The sequence below is a fragment of the Nelusetta ayraudi genome, unplaced genomic scaffold, assembly GCF_046127955.1.
Source record: "Nelusetta ayraudi isolate G7.1 ecotype Tasmania unplaced genomic scaffold, CSIRO-AGI_Nayr_v1 ptg000052l, whole genome shotgun sequence".
Taxonomy (NCBI): Eukaryota; Metazoa; Chordata; class Actinopteri; order Tetraodontiformes; family Monacanthidae; genus Nelusetta; species Nelusetta ayraudi.
The window spans coordinates 7,374,382-7,397,556 of NW_027466102.1; the positions used below are offsets into that span (position 1 = coordinate 7,374,382).

The 23,175-nt window shown below is 41.8% G+C and overlaps 1 protein-coding gene across 3 annotated transcripts in view; it reads right to left on the reverse strand.

Moving 5' to 3' along the window:
* The window catches only part of LOC142896042 (serine/threonine-protein kinase pdik1l-A), a 34,612-nt gene extending 20,116 nt beyond the window's left edge, over positions 1-14,496 (reverse strand). The window contains exons 1-4 of one of the 3 annotated variants that reach the window (XM_076037497.1): positions 14,315-14,493; positions 12,992-13,738; positions 11,465-11,690; positions 3,863-5,219 (exon numbers count right to left, since the gene is read on the reverse strand). In XM_076037497.1, coding sequence (XP_075893612.1) covers positions 4,975-5,219; positions 11,465-11,690; positions 12,992-13,708 — 1,188 coding nt within the window. In that variant the 5' untranslated portion in view covers positions 13,709-13,738; positions 14,315-14,493 and the 3' untranslated portion in view covers positions 3,863-4,974. Of the gene's footprint in view, positions 1-3,862; positions 5,220-11,464; positions 11,691-12,991; positions 13,772-14,314 lie in introns of those variants that run through there. The other 2 variants (XM_076037496.1, XM_076037499.1) reach the window with 2 other exon arrangements.
* Positions 14,497-23,175: the final 8,679 nt, after the last annotated feature.

Consider the following 23,175-nt stretch of genomic DNA (forward strand, 5'->3'; position numbering starts at 1 on the left):
AGATGTTAATCATTTTAGCTTTTCTACACACATGCTAAAGTGCCTTTGCCACTGAGTTCTCGTTGTGCTTTGAACACAGGGACGCGTCTGAATATGTGGGTATCCCCGTAAAACGGCGTTTGTATGCTTTGGTCTGGGAAGACGAACACCGCTCACCGTCACGGCCTGTGTAAATCACATTTACGCTGCAATTAAACAGAAAGACCATCAGGAGTGGAGCGCTCGTTGATAGCTGGCAGCCGAGGCCTCTCTGGGCAGCTGCTGTCGTTGCAAGAGCTTCCTCGCGATATTTTTAGGACAGGAAATTGAATGTTAATGTTACATAAATTGCTTCTTTCGAGGCTCCTCAGTTAATCCTGTTTCTTTCTGCTTTCATGTCATGCATATCTTGGGCTTCACGCGTCTCACGAAATTCGAGACGTTTGAGCTGCGACTGTTTCTTCTTTTTCTCTTTTAAGAATGAAATAAATTTGCTGCAAAAAAAATATGGAAAGTTCCACACTGGGTCAAGTTAATTCTTTGATTAGATTTCTCATTATTATTAAAAACAAAATTGCAAGAAGTGAAGTACCATTTGGCCAATAAGGGAAAAAGGCAAGGTAATTATAATAGAAGTTAAGCCAAAAAAAAAAATCATTGTTGAGCCGAGCAAAATCTCCATGAGGTCATCACAGCTCAGAAATCTGAGGACCTCTGATAGTATTAATCTATCATAAATATCTATCTGTGGAAAGAATCTATCTACCTGGGATGCACCGACAGCACTTTTTTACAAAACGAGTAGAGTACGAGTACTTGGATTTCAGTACTCGCTGATGGCGATACCAGTACCACTATCTTGCATCCCTACTATCTATCTATGGTATCGATATACATTACTAGTATCGGTATGGTGTATCCCTGCTATTTATCTATCAGAGATGCACCGATACCACTTGTTCACAGATCGAGTAGAGTACTTTCATTTCAGTACTCACTGATGCCAATACCAGTACCAGTATCGTGCATCCCTACTATCTAATCCATCCATCTTTTTTTCTTAGCTTCTAGCTTTGTAAGAAGAATTTAATCTTTGCGCGTCATTTGAATTATTTAATAGTCAAAAGGTTCCAGAAATGTCTGCTGGGATGAGTGTCTCCTGTCGTGTCAGAGGTTGAGCCCTGGCCACGGACCTCCACTGATTGTCCCCCCGCCCCCTTTCCGAGAGTGTTTAACGGGCTCATTTGAGGCGGCCCTCTTTTCTTTTCTTTTTTTTTTTAATTACAATTTCTACGAGCCATTCGCCGATTGAACATGGACTGAATGCCACATTCCTCCGCGCCGTTACCGGAAAAGGTTCGTCCGTCATTTAAGAAATAGCCCGCATTAAGGCGTAAAAGGCGAACTATGTCTCATATAGATTCCACATGGATGGATGGAGCTACTGGAGCTGAACGCTTGTGCGTAATTTCCGGGATGTGCCCCCACCCACCTCCCACCCCCACCCAACCACCAGTGTCGTGACTGCGCTGCGCTTTGTGTTGCTTGTCGCAGCCCTGACGCACTGTGCAGAGCAGAGACCACACTCGGCCTGCCCCCCTCCCGCTCTGTGCTCGCTTATCAGAAGTGAAATCTGAAGGGAGTGACCCCTCCCTCCTCCGACTCTGCAACGCTCCCTGAGCCTGCGCCCAGCAGATTTGAGCGGCGGTGGAGAGTTGGGTCTAATCTCTACGCCTCCGCATGAGCGAACGTATGGCGTTCGGGGTTCGCATGGCGAAAGTTAACTCTGTATTGCCCCGTGACCAACAATGAAACAGTGGGCGGAGGAAATTGACTTGCACCATTCATGGGAAATAACCTGAAAAAGCTTTCACAACAGGGTTGTTCCCCCCCCTTTAATGTAGTCTCAACACTAAGACTGCATTACTAAGAAGCAAGTAAATGTTGGTAAACTATAACGAATGCAATCAATATTAAAACTTGCTTAAAGTGAAATTGGAAAAAAACGAACTAAACTTAAACTTAACAGGTTGGTGCCTGTGTAAGATGGGGTCTGGACGGTGAATTATCCAGCCAAGCAGCTGCATAAAAGACAGTAGAATATGAGTAATGTAGGTGCACACTATAAACTCTGAATTAATCATCTCGAATTTCAGCCCACTCACTGACTCACTGGGAAGTTAATGAGGTACTACTATACGAAACACTTAATCTCATTGTTCTCTTCATGAATGCACGTAAACTATAATTTGAAATCTAATAATGATGTGTGTTTTACTGTTTGTTTGTGAAATAGTCAATATGAAAATTCCAGGATGACAGTATTGGTTATATTTTAACATTTAATGCCAGAAACGTAAAAAAAAAATGACGTCAGTTACTACCAATGCTGTTAATTTTGAGCAGCTCTGACATAAATCTTTCCTTTGGTTAAGGGTTAAGTGTACAATATTTGGAGATCATGAAGAAGAAACAGCGACAAGTGGTTACATTTTAGATTGCGGTGTCTTTCACTTTGCCTCCCTCTCCCGAAACTGCCAGTAAACTACGGTGGCCTGACCATGCAAACCTGCATACTTCGTCCACCTTCTTCTTCATTGGTTTATTTGAGGTCTTGGTGTATAAAATAATATGTATTGGAGACAAACAAGCAGAATCAACAAACAACTGCTGTCTAGGGAATTGTATTTAGCACAGACAGAAGTATCCAACAGCATTTCACAAACTCTGATGTATGGAATTTGTTTTCACACCATTAATTGCAAAATCAAAATGTCCTACTGCTATTAATCTGTATTATTTGTCCATTCAAGGAAGATGGAAGAAGGAACTGCTGCTAGGAAAAACAAACATTTTTTTTTCTTTTTTTGGGTGGAGTGCATTGCAGAAAGACTGTTTGGAGGGCCTCAATTGATGTTATTACTTAGTATCAACAATTGCCTGACAAATACTTGGTAACTTTCTCCATATGCACTGTACATTTCAAAATGTCAGCAAGGTGGGGTTCTGATTCACACTGGTGATTCACACACTCATCCACCCCTACCCTCACCTCCACCATATTCAACTCAGTTAATGAACCATTAATTCCTGTAATCTGCCATCAGAAGTTTAGGGTCAGAGTTGGTCTGAAGGAGATATTGGCTGGCCAGTGGAGCGTAAAGAGACTCATCCAGAAGAGAGCACAGGTCAGGTGAGCTCATAGCGGCTCTACTCCCTGGCATTCAGGAGACTTAAATGTTACCACGTACGTTTACAGCCAACTGCTTCATTCGGAATCCCTGTTTGAGTACCGAATGATTAACACGACATGTACATGTGCATATATGTATATGATGAAGTTGAATGAGTTCTTCTCAGTAGGAAGGAGCCTGAGAGTGAAGAGCTTTCTAAGTTATGAGGAGATGCTTAAATTTAATTCTAGTTTTAGCTGCAAGCCAATACAAAGGGCTGAGACTGGTGTAATTTGTCGTCTCCTCCCAGTTTGAGGTAAGACGTGCAGCAGTGTTTTGAATTAATTGTATTGTTCTGAAAGAAGAGTTCGGGCACCCTGATAATATTGAATCACAGCAATCTAATCTAGAAGTGACAATGGCATGGATGATCGTCTCTGTGTCTTTGAAAGACAAGAATTTTCACATTTTAGCAATATGGGGGAAAAAACTGTCTTAGTTTGCAACTACGTTCAATTAGTTTATCTAAATGATCTGCTTACTCCAAGTTTAACGACAGATATAACTGGGTATCGTTTGCATATCAATGAAAGTTAATGTACGTGTAAATATGCAGCTTTACTGAATATAACAAGACAACTTCAGTCCGATCACTCCCCTTTTGGTTGGCTTAAATAATATCTCAGAGATTGAAAACATTTAATCATGAATTTCAGATCAACGTTTATTAAAGGTACAACACATGATAATAAAAAGGATTTCTGGGCTTTATACAGAATGTGTACACGGCAAAATCTGAACAAGCAGTTAGCAAAGAAAGACTGTCAGTGACTGATGACCAGTAATAAATGTTGCAGACTCAGCATGGATATGATCAGAAACGGTGGTAATGCCCTGCCTTAATTTCCTGTTCATGAGGGTACAGTATATCAGTGATCATTAGTCACCGCGAGCCCTATGCTGCCAAACTACTGTTGACTTTTTTTTTTTTTTAGCGCACATAAGTCAAAATCTCACACAGTTAAACAATTTTAAAAGAGTTTTTCAAGTAAATTCATGTGAAAGGCCAAGTTAGCTCAGTCGATTTGTAACACAATATTAAGAATTTAATAATTTAAATACACAGCAGAATGTTTTTTTTCCCACAATGTTCAAGCTTCATTTTTATGACTTAAAAAAAAAAAAATCTTTCTTATAATGTCTTTGTAATGTATTCATTACATTACTGTATATCTGCCTAATGCCGCTGACAATTAAGACTATAGTTGGACAAATCTAGAATTGTGTTGAGAGTTCAGCCATATTCAACATGATGATGATAAGCAATATATATGTATACCAAAAGCACCAATCCAAGAGCATTGCGTGAAACACTCTGGCAGGAAAGAACTCCGATGCTGAGAAAATCATTTACTATTAATGCCTGAAATAAAGCCAACTTCTTCAAACAGATTGAGACAAAACACAGCAGCGGCAGCAGCAGCTGCAGTTAAGCGTTTCATGTCAGCCACATAAACACGCTAAAATTGATTTCCTATGTCAAGCATTCAAGGTCTTCAGAAACAGGAGGGTGCTTACGCAGAACAGAGCCAAGCAAAGTCCCACCAGATTTCATCTCCAGTGCACCGCCTCTGTTATTTTCCCTTTAGTTGGAATGGAGCTCCTGCTACTGTGACGAAAATAGTCCCGGCAATCCCGTGTAATCATACATATTTTTCATCCCCTATTGCCATCGGCAGCAAAGTGGCCCCTCGGAGCTTGGTGGCGAGGGGGTCCACAGTCAATGTTTCCCTCCATTATGGTCTCTGTAGCCCACTTTGTGTCAGTGGGAGTCCTCGCTCAGCGCAGAGCGCACTCTGGACTCCAGCTGGTCCACCGTGGGCCGGGCGTTCGGGTCGGCGGCCAGCATGTCTAAGAGCAGGGCGCACATGGCCGGACCGGGAGGGGGCGGCAGAGGGGGCGCCCGGCGATACTTGGTCGGGATGCTCAGCTGGAGTTCGGCGTTCTCGCACAGCGCTTCCCCCAGCGGCATCAGCCAACCCGAGCGGCCCTTGCAGACGTAGGCACCTGCACAGGGAGACACGGGTGGGAGAGTCACGGAGTCGTCCTGCGGGAGGTCGTGACGGAAGCTGCACGGAGGAAATTTCGACTGCCAGCATGCTGTTATCCAGAAATGGGAAGTATCGAAGTACTAATACTTTGTTCCTGTACTAAGGTGCATTTTTCAGGTGTCTGTACTTTACTAGAGTATTTCTCTTCCTGGCAACTTTTTACTTTGACACCCTACATTTTCACACAATTATCTGAACTTTATACTTCTTACATTCTTGTTAACATTCTTTTGTGTTTAAAAGACACTTGCTTGCTACTTGATATTTAATTCGTATAAGTACTTCTATACATTTAGATACCTCTTTTGAAGTTTGATCAAATTATGACAACACTGTACTGTGATAGGATGTTTTCCCAACAGATGGTGTTACACTCATTATTGTAGCATTAACAAGTGTTGAGGTAACAAACGTTACCCAAACAGTAGTTCACCGTACACAACAGTGTCTAGAAGCCAATGGCCGCCACTCTGAGCATCTCGTCAGTATAGAGGCCAAAAGTGACTTTCATTAATCTCATGGCGTCTGAATAAATTTTGTATAGAAATATTTATACTAGATTTTCTTGATGTTCTGTCACACATTTTAAATTTTTGTCATTAAAATTGTCAATTAATGTATTATTTCATTAATTGAAAAAACAAACAATTTTTTACTTTTTACTCAAGTACATTTCAGAACCTTTACTTTCTTACTTTTACTTGAGTAAAGTACTTTTACTCTTACCACAGTATTTTCTCATACAACTACTCATGCTTTTACTTAAGCATAGAATTTGAATACTTTTGCCATCTCTTCTGTTATCCTGGAAATAATAACAAGAGTCTAGCAATATATATATATATTAAAAAAAAAAAAAAAACTCAAAGAATAAATGACCATGAAATTGGATGAGTGCTAAGGCACGCAGAGGTTAAGCGAACGTCTTGCACTGTTTGCAGGTTGCATTTTGCAAAATAAAGCTCCCTCAAGTCACAATGTTTTCTTCAGTGCGCTTCTAATTACGGACACCTTGGTGCGAATCTCGCTTGTTTCCACCTCTTATTCAGCAGCTGGTGGAAAGGATTAAACTGAAATTGAGATTTTATTTTAGAATCAAAATCCTGCCTTTCTTTTGAATTAAAAAAAAAAGGAGGGTGGCTGCTGCCACATTTATGTCAGTTTTGGATTACGGTGATGTATTGAACAAGCGTGCCTCATTTCTGAGCTGATATGCTCAGGACACCATTTGTCATTGAGCCTTGATATTTGAAAAGGTTTTCAAAGTCCGTACAAATGACTTGCAGTGTATGAACTTGTCAGATGGTCTTCCTTGATTGGCATATTGTCATTTAGAAAGGTATATGGGATCAAACGGGATGTTATGAATCTTCCCAACCTTTGGTCACAGAATCATTTCGTGCCATCTGTCTCATAAGTCAAAATTGAAAATGTAGCTAACCTCAACAAGGCGTTTCCTAATTAAGCTTTTTGCCAGTTATATATTTATTTATATATTTGCTCTTTAATCTCAGTGAGAAGTTTTCGTTTCTGTTGAAACCAAAACTGAAGCAGGTTTGTCAGTCCCTAAATCTGTTTTAAAAAAATATATTTGACATACTTACAAATGTCAAACACATGATTTTCAAAAGAAGGCTGACATTTGTGTGAGTTGGTTGGTGAAAATCACCTGTCAGGGCAAAGGGAAGAAGCTCAGGAAGGAGATAAAAGATTAGAAACGGGTAGCTTTCAAGTCTCGTCACTGAAGTCATGCTGCAAATGAACACCGTGTTGCTATGTTTAGTAAATACCTCTAAAACATTCCCCAGGATGTGGAAGATGAAACAAATTTTTTCTTGTACTACTTCAGTTTTTGTTTTGCATGAGCAGCCTCATGCAAAAAAAAAAGAAAACAAAACATAATGCATAATGCATAAAATACCGCTGCTTACAATTATAAATCAGAAAACATTTTGTGGAGTAGCTTCCGATATTCAACGTTTACCAGTGTAATTCATTCAACCCTTAAAAGTTAAGTGTGTAATATTTGGAGATTTTGAAGAAAAAACAGTGACACCAAATTGTTGTACTTCAGATTGAGGTGTCTTTCACCTTTACCTTCCCCTCCTGAGCTTGCCAGTAAACTACGGTGGCCTGCGCGTCTAAATTTGAAAATCTCGTCTACCCTCTTCTTCGTTGGTTATTTGAGCACCCGAGCGTTGTAAATACGAAACGTGCTGTTCAGGCTGGCTGGATTGTCCACACCAGGCTTCCTTAGAAATGTGGCAGTGCAAGATGGCAGACTCTTGATCTACGTATATTCTCGAATATATATGAGAACTGTTCTATGGGTTGGAAAACCAAATTACTTTTATTGTACTGCAATTATACACTTTCATTAATGTATGTATAGGCAGTTGTTAAGCTTTTACCAATATAAATAGTGTGGAATAAAAATATTCCACACTAAACCTTTAACTAGTGCAAATATAGTGTTAAAATCTAATATCACGTATAGACACTACGGATGAAGACACATTGGCTTGCAGAAGTAGTATGGCATACTGGGTGTAGCACATATAGGATTCCAATGTATACAGTAATATAGTTCTATGGATCGGTCCCACAGTCACAGACACACATCTATCTTTTATGAGGTCCACGCTGGGACTGAGGTCACGTGTGAATATTGGAAGAGTGCATCTTTAATCTACCCACTACCACAACCAGAGACTGAGTGGACTGCAGAGGTCCAAGCTCAAAGTTGGCCCAGTACGCGACTGAGAGGCGGCATTAGTGTCTACAAATGAGCACTCCTTATTGTACCATATTCAGGAGAGAGCCACTTGCCAGAGTATCTGATTTCAAGTGGACATGCTCTCACTCTAGTAAGTGTGTAGAACAGAAGTGCAGGAGGCACCAGACAGACTGTGGCACTCATTTGTCGAGACGAACGGGCAACCCTAGACTGGAACAAGACCGGCACTGCCGTGACGTTGAGGTGGCTTGCCGGGGATGTGCTGTACGGGGGTGGGGTCGTGCCAGGGTATTTAGAGTTAGTCGACACTTTTTACAGTAGTTTCTGTGATGATTGTTAACTATTTCATAACAGGTAATTATGCAATGTTCAGACAACTACGTGTTGTTGTGAAGGCTGCCTTTACAAATACCGCAGTGCATTTTTCTTTTCTTTTCTTTTTTTTTTTGAATATTCACGCATTTTGCAGCTAAAGTTCTGTGTCGGTTAATGCGTTTTAAAGTGTAGCGACGTTTGGGTGTGTTTTAGCTTTCAAAAACACCCAAAGTGTTTTTTGGTTAAAGGAGCCCTATTATCGCCATTACGTTAGTTTGGTCAAAAAGTTCAATCCATGGCTCCGCCTTGTGACAGGCCACTCTCCAGTGATTGGCCAGTCGGTCACTGCTGGCTCTAGCTAGAGGGGGAGATGGTTGCCATAATCAGTCCATCGGCCCAATTCTGCCAATCTGGAAACACACAAGTTGTCATTTACATGTTATTTCACGATAACGAATCGAAAAGAGGCGAGACAAGGCAAACTGCGAAGGCTCTGTACTCGACTGTCTTCTCATGGGTCTCCAACTGAACTGCCAATGTGTCCCATTGAGCTCCTGCTACTTTGCCATAGCTCAAAATGTGGATTCACCACTGTCAAGATTCATTCTTCATATGGTGCAACCCCTTACATTTCATAATCCTCCTCAAAGTATGCATACCAATATTAAACTCACCAAAGGGGCTCAATAAATTCAGGATACCAGCGTGTCTCAAGAAAGAAAATAGATAGAAATAGAAAGAAAATGCTCTGAATAACGAAAATCTTGTACCGTGTTCAGACGGGCAGAAACTTCAGTGCAGCAAACGCTGACCACATGAAAACTGGGCGAGTTGCGCCACAGACCCCACTAACAGTATAAATCCAATCACGCTTTTGAAAATCTAACCTTGCTCATGTCTCTACGAAGGCACAACTGTTGCTTTATATCTCCAGCAAGAGAAATACATCATGTCTGTTTCTTGGCTGCTGATCAGGATAATTATGATAAATCTTTTTAATAACCTGAAATGGCCATTCTTGTTCTTTGACTAAATGATAAATTGACAAAAATTAGGAGATTAATAGAGTATGGGGAGGTAATTTGCTGAATCAATAAAGTCGGCTTTCCAAATATACCTGAAGTGTGTGCGTGTGTGTGCGAGCGTGCGTGTGTGTGTGCGTGTGTGTGTGTGTGTGTGTGCGTGTGTGTGTGTGTGTGTGTTGAGTGAGAAAAAAGGAGAATGGAGAATGATTAAGACATCCTCAAGATGAACACTGATTGAAGGCTTTAACACTTGAGGTGACGGATTCTGCAGTGAAGCGGAAGCCGGGAGGCCAAGTCGTGATTCCTCAACCCCACTGAGTAGAAATCCAGTTCTTTTCAGCTCCGTGCTTGGCACCACAATCCATTGTGTCGCATTCTTAGCCCCCCACCCCCTAACCCTGCCTGTCCAAATAGAGCATGAAGTAACTGACTGACGCTTCATCTGGCCGTGAAAAGACTTCAGCCGCCCTTCTTTTCTTTTCTCAAAATCACGGACAAGGAGGATTTTAATCAGAGCCCTAAATTCAAATATATTATTCTGTGCACGAATGCAGAGCACAATGGAGTCCATGACCGAGGCTTTGTTTACAGTCCAAAGTGGCTCAGGTCAGGTCTTTTTTGCCCATATGTGACACACCGGATTTTTATACGACCGTTTCCTTCAAATCAGAAACAGGCCACTTTTGCATGCCATCACATCAAAAAGTTTTGATAGCGTGTGTGTGTGTGTGTGTGTGTAGCTTCTTTGAACAGTGTGCTGTGTGTGACGCCACGTCATCTTCTGCATCTTTTCTGCGGGTCACTGGACACAGCGTTCTTTGTGCTACTAGACTGCTCTTCTGGCAGTCGACTGTTGAAAAAGAATGGGTGTTATAACACCATATCCAGGTGTGGCGCCCATAGGGAACAGGTGTTTGATTCCTGGCAGTAGACTCGACCTTTAGCGGATGAGCTACGTTGAGTTGTGCTACGGTGTGGAGTGGAGACTATTCTCTTGCTTTAAAAATGTAATTCCTCCTTCAAGAAATGAGCCACGTCAAGAAGAAATGTAATTATGAGAAGAAGTTCCAACAGAAGAAGCTGCCGGCAGTTAATTGCTAGACACCTGGTGTATTTTCAACGGTGTGGGACGGCAGCAATGAAACCACTTCTTTGAGAAGTTAAAAAAAGGAAGCAGGAGAAGAAAAAAAAATTGTGTCGAGTTTCACAGGGTTCCAGCATCATTCTGTCCGAACCAATAATGATTAAATCACCCCGCCATTTGGATTTATTATCATGACTGCCCACGGAAGGTGAGTGTGTGATGTATAGGATGTGACATTTTTAATATGGGCCGTTTAATTCGGTCAAACGCCATTCAGCGCTGTGACTCATCAATTGCCCGCACATTCAACCTTTCCTGTGAGCAGGATGAAACATGGCAGACCTCTGCTGGTATGTGTCATGTGGCTGGAACGTGACGTAATAAAAAGAAAACTAGGGATGCATTAATACCAATGCCAGTATTGGTAATTGATACCGATACCAATATCAGTAACGGGTATCAGTATTGATACAGTACAGAACATGATGTATATATATATATATAAAAAAAGTAGGGATCGATGTACCGATACCGATACCAGTCTTGGGTATCGGTGCCGATACCGATATCAGTGACGGGTGCCAGTACGGATAGCGATATCAGTAACAGATTATTGTTCTAATACCGATAGTAGTAACAGGTGTCATACCGATACCAGCATCGGGTATCGATACCCGGGTTGACTACTCGACTCCTACTCTTAAAATATGCGCCAATACCATGACACTGATACCACTTGTACATGCATGTATATGACAATTTTGTCAAATTTGTGTTTGTACACAAATCTGTGTTGCAGTGAAACTTGTGACAGTCACCCAATTTTCTTGAAAAAACATGCTAAAGAGTGTTGTTCAAATAACAGAACACCTGTGGAAAAATAATAAGTAATGCTATGTGTAATGGCCTACTTGGTATTGGTATCTCGTAGTCTGTAAGAAAAGTGGTCTCGGTGCCTACCACACCGGTGCAACCATGATGGGCTTGGAGCAAAAAAATACTCGACTGACTGACTGACTGACACTCCGGTGGCCGCGTACCGAGTTGCTCCTGCGTGGTCCCCTCTTCGACGAAGGTGATCCTCTCCAGGACGGCCCAGAACATGACCCCCAGGGAGAAGATGTCTGCCTGGGCCGTGTAGCTCAGGCCTGCCCAGATCTCCGGCGCCATGTAGAAGTCGGAGCCGCAGGTGGAGGAGAAGTGCTGCCTGGTCAGGTCGCCGTCCACCACGCCTTCGCTCATCTTGCTCAGGCCAAAGTCTGCCACCTGCAGGACGGACAGGAAGTCGCTATTACAAAAAAAGAAATGCTTCAAATTTCGTTTTAGTTTTAGTTCAACACTTTAACACGGGGGTGGGCAAACTTTTTTGCCTGGTGAGCCAGAAGGGGTTCTAAAATTTGACAGAGGGGCCGGAGCAGCAGCAGACGGATGAAGATATTTAGTCCGAATCCCAAAATGCTGCCAAGCACCTACCGTTCCAAAAACTGCTGCTGGCATAATACAAATGAGAAGCAAATGTTTTCATAACAACATATAATAACAGTTATCTCGGAGACGGAGCTCTCACAGCCAATTGCTCCCGTGGAGAGAGAACCCACCGAGCCCACGGGAGCAGGTGAAAAAGTGGCTTTTTTTATGAAAGGTATAAACTTCAAGCGGGTCCTGACTATCAAAAAGTGATCATTCGCCAGAGCCAGAAAAGGGGAAGGGCAGGTTGAGGAAATACAAATCATAAACAATATTAAGCGAAGCCAGTAGTGGCCAGTGGCACACTAGGACAGTCACAGGACAACAGCAGGGACTGTTGGTTACAGTAGCAGATGTTATTACAGATAGGGTAATAACAATAGCAATCGATGCAGCCGTCTGCATCTGCTGATGCATATCAACATTTCTCTTTTTTTTTTTGTTTAATAATTCCATGGGCACACTCAGGGCAACAATTCTATTTTGCAATTATTACTTGATATCGATTTTCATGATGCGGCGGCAAAGGTCGCGGTAAAGGTTGCGCCTTCCCGAACGAAAAACACAACAGTGAATACTTTAGAAATTAGAAATAGAATTTCGGGGAAAGAATAAAAGTCTTCCCACTTGTATTTAAAGTTTTTTTTTTTTTAAATCAAGAGCAAAAATATATATTTTAAGAGGGTTGAGTTTCTCTGAGTTAAGTAAATTCAGAATCAATGTTAAATGTTGACTTTTGGGGAGAGTTAAATGGTGAAATGGTCTCAGTGATGGACTGAAATTGTGCAGATCTCTGTTGCGTTTCTAAAAAATGTTATAGTTTAAAAATTATAGTAACCGTAAGTAACCAAGTAATAAAACATCTCTATTTCATCATTTTTAAGGTGTTTTAAGAGTCATTTCAATAAAGAGCTAAATACCATTGGGCTTTAAAGACACATATTTTGTTGTATTTTCAATTTACTTTAAAGCACATGTTTTCTACATATTCAATTATGACCCATGCATCAAAAAGTTTGCCACTCCTGAGCTGTTGGCTCTAAGGTTTTTATTTATTTATTTATTTGTTTATCAAAAGACTGCAACAGCAGTAGCCCTACCTTGACAACGGGTCCTTTTGCTGTCATGCAGACCAGAACATTGTCCGGCTTGAGGTCTCGGTGGGTGATACCCAAGCTGTGCAGGAAGGCCACGGCGCTGCACAGCTGCTTCACGATGGTCTGGTTACTCCGGGTGTCCGGCGGCCTGGACAGCAGGTAGTGATTCAGGTCGCCCCCGTCGCAGTACTCCATCACTAGCCACAGGGCCAAGCAGCGACGGGGTCCCGGCTCGTCCTCCCGCCTCCAGGCAGCTCTCTTCCTGCCTCTGTGTTGAGGCCTCTGTGGGGTGGCCGCCTTGGAGTCTTGTTGGGACCTCGCCCCGGCCTGCTGCATGGTGTTGGTCTTATCCCGGAGCTTCCCGGCAGAGTCGCTTCTCTGAACGCCCCGACCCGAGCGATCTTCCTCCTGCGCTCCCACCACGCTGCCCTTCAGCACGCTCTCCACCAGGGGAAGGGGCAGCTTCCCTGGCCGGAGCGGCTTCAGGCTCCTGGGGCCGGTCTGCAGCAGGCAGTCGTGCAGGGCGATGACGTTGACGTGGTTGTTGGCCGTGGACCTCATGGCCCACAGCTCCTGCAGGTAGAGCTCCACGCCCTCGGGGCTGCTGCAGGGCAGCCGCTTGACGGCCACCCGATGGGCCGTCTTGGCCACGTGACCCTCGAAAACCACCCCGTAGCTGCCCCGTCCGACCTCCCTCTCCAACGTGTAGAGCTCCTCCATCGGTCGCCGAGCTCCAGCCCGATCCAAGCGCTGATGAGACAACGACAGCAACAACATCAACACCTACATTGTAGTATATCATATATTATATATTACGTTTTTTTAAAAAAAATGAAAAAAATCACGTAACTAATGTCGAAAATCATTGTTGGTGAGTAATCTATTACTAAGTAATCCACCACTGTAATTAAACTACTTTTTAGTAACAGAGTAATGTAACGGGATTACTCTTTTAACTTGTACTTTCGTATATTTGTAAAACTTATATTTAACTGCCACTTGCTACTTTTTAAGTTCTCTCTTTCTCTCTCTTTACACTTTCTTTATTCCTTGCATGCACAGTCACGTCGAGTTCCGCCACACCAACATTTCATTACCATGTACCGTGACGTATGACAAACAAAATCTTTGAAAATTTTGAAATCGTGAAACAAAACATCAGATACGAAACACGGACTCGTCAACGTTATGCAACCAATGTTACAGATATAACTAGAGTGTAGCCCCGGGTATGATTTTTTATTTTTTTTTTCTTTCAGCGAAGTAAACAAGTAAACCGTTTCAGTTTACAAGCAGCGCGCATTCATTTTTTTTTTTCCAACTTACCTGATTACTTTAGCTCGCTAAGCCAGTATTTCCACTTCGACATGCAATTGCCTTGCCTGACTAGCTCCCCCAAACTATATACAACCATTATTTAGAGGTAATACATGTCAAAGGACAAGGCGAGTTTAATTATGTGTATGACGGCGGGCGGCTCTACGCTCGCGACGCACTTCCGTGTGTAAATTAAATGCGTCCCGCTCACAGTTGACGTGTGTTGTGATTGGGTAGGAGAGACCGTACGCGCATAGCGATTGGTTGGAGGGGCTGACCACGTGTGTCGACGTAAACAGTCGAGAGCGTTTCTTTTGCAGCTCCAAAAATAAAACTTTAACCAACAACCGTAACAAAAAAACAACCCATGAAACATGAAAATGTTTTATGTTCTATTCTCCAGTCAGTAAATGACTCGCGTGTTTATAAAATAAAGTGTTACTTTAGCTTACGTGTGTGTATGTGTGTGTGTGTGTGTGTGTGTGTGTGTGTGTGTGTGTGTGTGTGTGTGTTCATATGTTTAATTCCCATCAACATGTGCAATATGTGAACATGGTACATTGACCACACTGCCATGCAGCTACGGTATCCTGCTGTTTTGTTTACATTGCGTGTCTCTCTTGTGTGTGCACTTTTTATTTGTCATCTATTTCTATTTTTTTGTAATCTTACTTTATTCTTATTTATTCTATTTTGCAATTTGTACTCTTGTTTCAACCTTGGATTTTGTGTAGACTTGGCTGCTAGCAACACTGCAATTTCCCCATGTGGGACTAATAAAGGAGTATTTAATCTAATCTTATTTTATCTTATCTTAATTGTACAATTGTTAGCTGTAAAAACAAACAAAAAAAAGTAGTATAAAAAAAATGAATGGGTGGGACCTTAATCACTTCTTCCAAAATCAGCCGAAATGTTTGTAACTGTTTATTGAGATAAAAGCAATGCACATGCCAGGACAGCTAACTTTTCCTCTTTGCTGTGGTTCAGTCTAATCGCAAAAGACCTGCAAAGCGAAACACTCAAAAGTGCACATATACAAGCGGCGATCGAGTGGCTGCATCAGTATGGACTGGATCAACAACAGCAGTGATGACAGATTACAGCACTGTTGAGCCTGTGCATGTTTACAGTGTTAAAAAAAAAAGTTAAAAAAAAGTGGTGATTTACTTCATTGCACCACACACTTAACAGAAACAAAAGAACATTTTAAGCAATAAAAGTAATTTGGTTCTCATACCTTTAAAATGGTTCTTATATGCATATAAAAATATACATACATAAAGGGTCTTGCATCCAGTTAGCTGCCATCTTGCACCGCCACATTTCTAAGGAAGCCTGAAGTGGACAATCTAGTCTGTCTGACAGCATTGTATTTATGGTCACTGTTCGCATGCTCAAATAAACCAACAAAGAAGAAGGTGAACCCGTTATCCAGGTTTTATGCCACCGTAGTTTACTGGCAAGTTTAGGAGAGGAAGTGTACGTAGTGTATGTTTCCACGACTGGAAAGGACATGAGGTGAAAGAGCGCTGCAATATAAAATGCAAGCACTTGATGTCGCTGTTTCTTCTTAGAAATCTCCAAATATTACACACCTTAAGGAGGACGTGTCAGCCGTACATGACGTATTCCTATCTTGATGAGAACACCACCAATCCTTCACGTCTGACAAGCTTTGACACATATCTGGACGCAGGCATCGAGCAAAATTACAAGCTGGCCAAAATTCCATTTCATTTCAGCTGGGGAATTTATTGGTAAGGATTCTGTCTGGAACCTCACAAAGGGACCAGGATTGGACCCCCCCCCGCCCCACCCCCGCCCAATCATAGATATATAAGGCATCTCAGGCACTCCTAAAAGATGTTCACAATTCCAAAAATAACACCGTAGTTTTAATCACCTCTCTTTTTACACTAATTGTATTTCAGTGGGGGCTTTGGCTGCTCATAGTCCACCACCAGGGGGGTGAACAGCAATTATTTCCTTGATTGAGGTCAAAACCCTTTGCATTTAATCCTGAGGTCTATTCCTCCTCAAACACAAAGAACAGTCATCAGTAAACAACCCACCCACCACCACCACCCCTCTCAATTTCAAGCCAGTCACTCTTTTTCAAGTGACGCTTTCTTCCTCAGTGAGCACGACTTTTATTGGAAATCTTTACGTTACGCTCCCCCTGTTTCTATCGCAGAAACGTTGAAAATGAAGTGATTCAGATGCCTTTTGCTGTCTTGCAAACGACACACACACAGAAAGGCGTTTTAACAGAAGTTTGAAGCACTGCCTGGGGTGGAAAACTTTTCAGAAGCAGGTGCTGCATTTCATTTCCCCAGGCAAATTATTATTTTTTTTGTGAATGGGGACAGAAAATCACCATTTTTTTCTGCGGCAGATAGCGGTCGCTTATGTTTTGACAGGTGGGGAAAAAAACCCCATAAAGCTTTGCGAGCCAACCCTCTCACCTCTAACCCCCCCTCCCCGCACCTCCCCTCCAGCCCATAGCGCGTTTCACATCATTGGGTTTAATTGTTGGAGGAGGGCGGTAAAGCCGGATGAGATGGAGAGCATGCTGGTTCAAGTTTAACGAGCAGCGGCAAAAACACGACGACGATGACGACGACAACAACAAAAATCTGGTGTGTGCTAGTTCCTGCATTTCGATGGGCCACCTTTGCAGGAAGTCCAGTCGACATTAGTCAGCATTTTGTCCCTTCTCGATTTTATTCTGGCCACTCAGGAAAGCTCTAAATATGGGAAGCAAAAGTCTGGCTTGTCGTTATAGCCATTAAGCCAATTAAGTTGCTTGTATTATAGATGCTAATTTATATGCAAATTTGGGGACCCGCTGGAAATGCTTCGGCCTCTTTATTTAACAAAAAAAAAAAAAAGAAAAAAGGAAAAAAGTAATTGCAGGGGGCTGTCTTGGGATAGATAATACATTTATATTGATTTAATTCAAAACGTTCATTTCATGTCATGTTGGTGATTGCACTGCTCAAAACTCAAAAGAAATGTGAATCAATCATGTTACAGGAACTACAGAAAAATGTCATCGCCTGCATTTACATCAACAAGTGCGTCTGTAAAACTAGCGAGTTAGGCGGACCGGGCAGCCAAATCAGGACATCCTATTTTTTCTCCTAGGTCACAAATTGCATGCAGCTGCAGGACAATCGCAGCCCATAATGAAGGCAAAGATGGGGAAAAGGATAAATAACGGCCGATAGACGGGTCTTAGCCTAATGAAATGCGCTTTGGTGTTGTTTTGCAGTCCGTATCTCTCTGATTATCTTAATTCCGGCGGGACCTAAAAGTGATTTTGCAAAAGCTGCTCTTAATATAAGGCATGTAAAATTATGCCCAGTGAGTAGACCACAATGTTCCTGTCCAAAGAGAAATATTCATATTTGATTTTGTTGCCCCACACACGGCAATGTTGATGTCGCTGTATATGGTTTCATTGCAAACACAGTGCCCACGATTATTCACTTTAAACCTTTTATGTTTGCAGTACATTTTTTAAATCGACATTATTGTTACAATATACTCTGTTTCAAAGCAAACTATGACATAAAATTTATTTCAAATACTATTAGGGGAAAAAAAAACCTCTTCATGTCTCAAATAATGCCAATTCATATATTTTTATTATGTCAAAACAAAATCAAACCTGTCCATCTTTGATGTTTTGTGGTTGCTTGAACACCAGTTACATTTTGGCAGAGGGTTGCTTGCTTTTCTAATCTGTGTGGAAAATTGCCTTATGATGAGAGCCGCAGTTTCAGATTCTATTTATCTTCAAGGTGCTTCAATTGGCTGAGGCAAAGAACGCTGTGGTCCAGGCAGTGGTAAGCACGTTTGCCCCCTGCTGTCTTTCTGTTTGACACTAAGGTATTCTGTGTTTATGCGGGTTGCCTCCAGAAATACGACCTACCTCGTTGGCCCCAAAAACCACAAGCTGAAGAGGTCTACACGCACATATTTCAGTATTTACCTTTGGATTAAAATGAAAGATCAAATCGGTTATATATATGTTGATGCCAAAACAGAACAAAGGGCACTTCATGTGTCAGACTCACACCCTCGAAAGCAATTGTTCCCACCGAGAGGAAGCGCTGCCGTGGCAGTGACAGAATCGACAGACCAATTCACAAAACCAGGGGTGACAAAAACAGCCCATGACGAGACCCACGGTGTTAAACTGAATTCACAACGAGCGCAGCGGCGTGATGAAACCTGGTGTGGCTGTGGGGTGGTGTGTGGCGTTGTTATTATTATTAACTGTTGTTAACACTTCAGCTCAGAGCGTGACATTGACTTGTGTACGCACTGAAAATGTTGCAATCATGTTGCTGTCATGTTGCTTCACAGTGATGGCGGTGACCAAAGGGTTGAGACGATGCAATTTCGCAAGCAACGAAAACAAAAAACATCCTGAAAATGTATTAAAACACTTGATTAAAGGTGAGGTGTGTAATGTTTTGAGGAAGAAACAGCGACATCATGAGGTTACATTTCAGATTGCAGCGCTCACCCTCTCACCCTCCCTCTCCTGAGCTTGCCAGTGAGCTACGGTGGCCTGCGAGCACAAACCTGGATAACTTATCCACCTTCTTCTTCGTTGGTGTATTTGAGGACGTGAGCGTTCACCCTAAATATGTAACGTGTCGGTGAAAGATCGCAGCTAACTGCTAAGTGTATTCTCATATATATATATATGTATATATATATATATGTATACATATATATATATATATATATATATATATATATATATATATATATATATATATATATATACATATATATATATATACATATATATATATATACTTCATGTGTATATGTGTACTACATGTACTATTTGTGCTACTGTAACTTACTTTTATTTCAATGCAGTATATTAAGCCTTTACCAATATGAAAATCATAAATCAGGCCAAATTTTACACACTTTGGCCTTTGACTGGAGGCTAGCAGAATCTGGCAGAAAAATAATTGCACTTGTAAATTCTGCGATGTTATTTATGCTGGTCTGATTTTTCTGACTTTATTAATTAATTAATAAACCAGCAACTGAATGCAAACCTGTGAGTCTGAATAGGGTGTCGTGTTGAGTTAAACTTGACCCCCTCTGTTGTCAAGGTAATCTCAGTTGCTTGGCCACGAGAGGAAACATTTGTGGAGCCCTGACAGCCGGTGGATAATGGCCATATCAATGACAGACAGGCCTTGGAAGGGCTGCTTGTTCTTCTGGGCTCCTTATCTCATCCCCACTGAGGGTTCTGTCAATGTGTCCAATTCATCTACACTATCAGACCACTCGCAGGGCCAGAATCCACCTTTGCCGGCGGCTAAGACGAATGCCACCTCATAATGAGCATATTTAGCTGTACCATCAAAACCTAATTTTAATAACCGCTATGATACCTGTTTCTGCAGCAGGATCCCTTAGAGGTGGCAATGTTCACCCTATATGGGTCAGACGTGCACTTCGCCCAAATCCTTGGTGGAAACGATTGAGTATGACTCGCGTTGATGCAACTATTTAAGGAAAGATTTTGTGCAGACCTTCATTTTACAGATTTTTCCACAAAGTTCATCTTTTTTTGATTTACAGCAAAAAGGTCATACAAAAACAATGTTGCTGAGGTAAAGCACAGATTTTCAGTCACAGACCATCTATCAGATGATTTCATTGACGCAGTATCCCTCTACATAAAGTTTAGCACAGGTATTCATGGATCGTTAAAGATGTAGTCACTAACCTTTTTATTGTGGTTCGTCAAAATATGAGATTTTAAGAAAAATAAAAAGGACTTGAATAGTTCTTATTTCTTGCGGAACAGATTTATGTGAATTATATTGCAGACTTTCTTTAATGGCTTTGTGTCATTGTATCTTTATTAGGTCAAAAAGTGTTTTAACACTCTCTTTCCTGCAGCTTAGGTGTCCTTCGCCTCCTGGAAAAAAATTGTTCATTTTCAAGCATTCTGCCACTGAACCAACTCGTCAAAGTGCCTATTTTGACAGGACTCGCCAAAACAAGGCGCTAACAGTTTCTGTGACGCTAGAGGGTTGCAATTTAAACTGATTCTTTCTTCTGAGAGATGCAATGTGTGAGTATTGGTTTCAGCAGTGACATTTAAAGTGTAAGGGTCGGAATTTTGTCAAAATGGTGTGAAAGCATCCGTCGTAGCCACTGCTGCTGATGCTGCTGCTAATACTGCAGCTGGTGTAATGGTGCGGCAGATATTTTCTTGGCACAGTCTGGTGTTCTTACACCAGCTGGCTGACTTTTAGATGCTGCAGCCTATTCAACTATTGCTGCTGACCACGTCCATTTCTTTACGAGCACCGAGCGAGTGCCCAGCTTCTGATTGTGACTCCCAGCAGGAAAAACCTACCTAGCCATCTCAAACCAATGTACTCTGATGGTCTATGCAGACGTTAGAGTACAATGAACACCTCTTGGATGCGATGGAAACTGGAGATTGAATGTGTATGGATGTGGTGACAGAATCTGCAGTAACTGTGTATAATAGTGCTGAAAATGTTCAAATATATCCAGAATCAGCCAACATATTGTATACACATGTCAGGAAAAGAAAGGAAAAACTTGCATAAATATTTCAATTCTAAATTTATTCAGACAATACGAGAGTAATAAAAGTTACCGTTGGCCTCTACAATTACAAGAGGTGCTAAAAGTTGTGGCCATTGGCTTCCAGACATTTATGTGTGCGGCGAACTACACTTGAGGGTAACGCCATCTGTTGGCAAAACATCGTACAACAGTACACAGTGTTATCAGCAACTTTGAGAGAGGTATCTAAATGTATATTAAAAATAAATAAATAGTACTGATACAAATTAAATGTTTATGCTTATAAGTTTTTGCATACATTATTTTGGCTGACTCTGTATAAGTACATGTAGTGTATATGTATGTGTTTCCACCGGTGCAGTGGTTACCACCGCTGAATAGTCCAAGGTGTAACCCCATATTTGCCTCAATCTGCAACCAATAGGATGCACATGCACGTGTTGCGTCGTCTTTAAACCAACACCTCCTCACCAAAATGGTAAATTGGCAGAACGGATGAGCATCTGACAGCATGCTGCTGTCATGTTAACAATGACGCAAAATCCCAGAGGATTATTCAAAGCACCTTTGCTGGATCCATGCCACAATGAATGAAGGCAATCCGGTACTTGCAGGCTAGCCAGTGGCTGCCTACCTGCTGTCAGTTTTTTTCTTTAAATTTCCCCACTGACCTATTTCTAGTTTTGTCTTCTTCAAAACCATAATTACCACTTTGAATCAACATTTAACATATATAAATATATCTATTTATATACCTATACATATATATGTACGTATGTATGTATGTATGTATGTGTATACTTACACATACATATATACATACACATATATAGATACATACATACCTACATACATACATACATACATATACACATACATACATACATACATACATATACAGATACATACAGACCTACGTACACACATACATACATACATATATACATACAGTACATACATACATTCATACATATACGTACAAACATATATACATGTATATGTAAATATATATATAAACTAAAGCTAAGTTCTACACGCTGACACACAGGAAACAACCTTACTGATCTGCCATAGGCAAAAAAATAATAATTGTCAGGCGAGGTCACCCATCAACTTGTTGAGAGTGCAACTCCAGCTGAGGCAGCCTGCAGCATCGCCCCGGCCCCGAGTGCAAGATGAGTGGTGATGAAAAAATGGTTGAATGGGTGGCATTCCAAACATCGATAGAACAATCAAAAGAGCCTGTTGTCACGTAATTGAAAAGTAAGGCCGAAACTTAGATAGATAGATAGATAGATCAACATGCCCTTCGCTTAGTCCATCTCTTAAATGGACACTGTTCAGTCGCACTTCAGCTCGATAGATAGATAGATAGATAGATAGATAGATAGATAGATAGATAGATCTAGCAAGAAATATGAAAAAGAAGGCCCAGATCATCCTGCTGCCATTCCCTCGTTTTCATCACAAGTGGCCAATGTAGAAAATAGAGTCTAGAGCTGCAGCAGGGCAGATAAAATTCATGAATTCTGGTGCAGCCTTGGCCAAAATCACTAAGAGAGGACCTTATTATAGGTTTTTTTTTTTAGGTTTTTTATCTGCCGGTGTGAAAGGGCAGAGTTGTTTTTGTCTACCAAATGGAAGAAAAAAAAAACCTTGGACTGCCTCGCATGGTTAATCAATGATCCTTCGAAAAATAATAGTATCCAGGGACGAAAAGGCCAGATTCTGCGCCCCGGTCACGAAGGACGAACCCTCTCGGAGAGACCGCCCACCCGCTCTCTATTAAAATTTACATTTACGGGAGTAAACATCTAATTCCGACAGGCTTTGTTTCCTCTGACCTTGGCGGCAGGTCAGCGTCAAGGATGTGTTTTTTGGTGTTGTTGGTTTTTTTTGGACACCTTGGAGATAATAAAGGAAAGGAGGAAAAAAACTGCAGATCAATCTCTGGGCGGATGATGCATATATTTAGAGCCCCATTAGTTGGCTCAATGAGGGCGAAACCGGTGGCGTAAGCGGCGGCTGCCTACGTCAGCGGCCCGGGGGGGCCGCGCTCGGGAGTTTTGTGCGTGACGGAATGGGGGGGAATCCACCCTCTTCCCAGAACTCCTCCTTCTATGGTGATGTGACTGGAGAGAGGGAGGGGAGGAGGGTGTGCGTGCGTGTCTGTGTGTGTGTTGGTAAGGGGGTGGAGGGGGTCGGAAACCGGAGGGGTTGAGCCAGGAGGGAAGGGGGTGTGCCGTTATAAAAAGCCT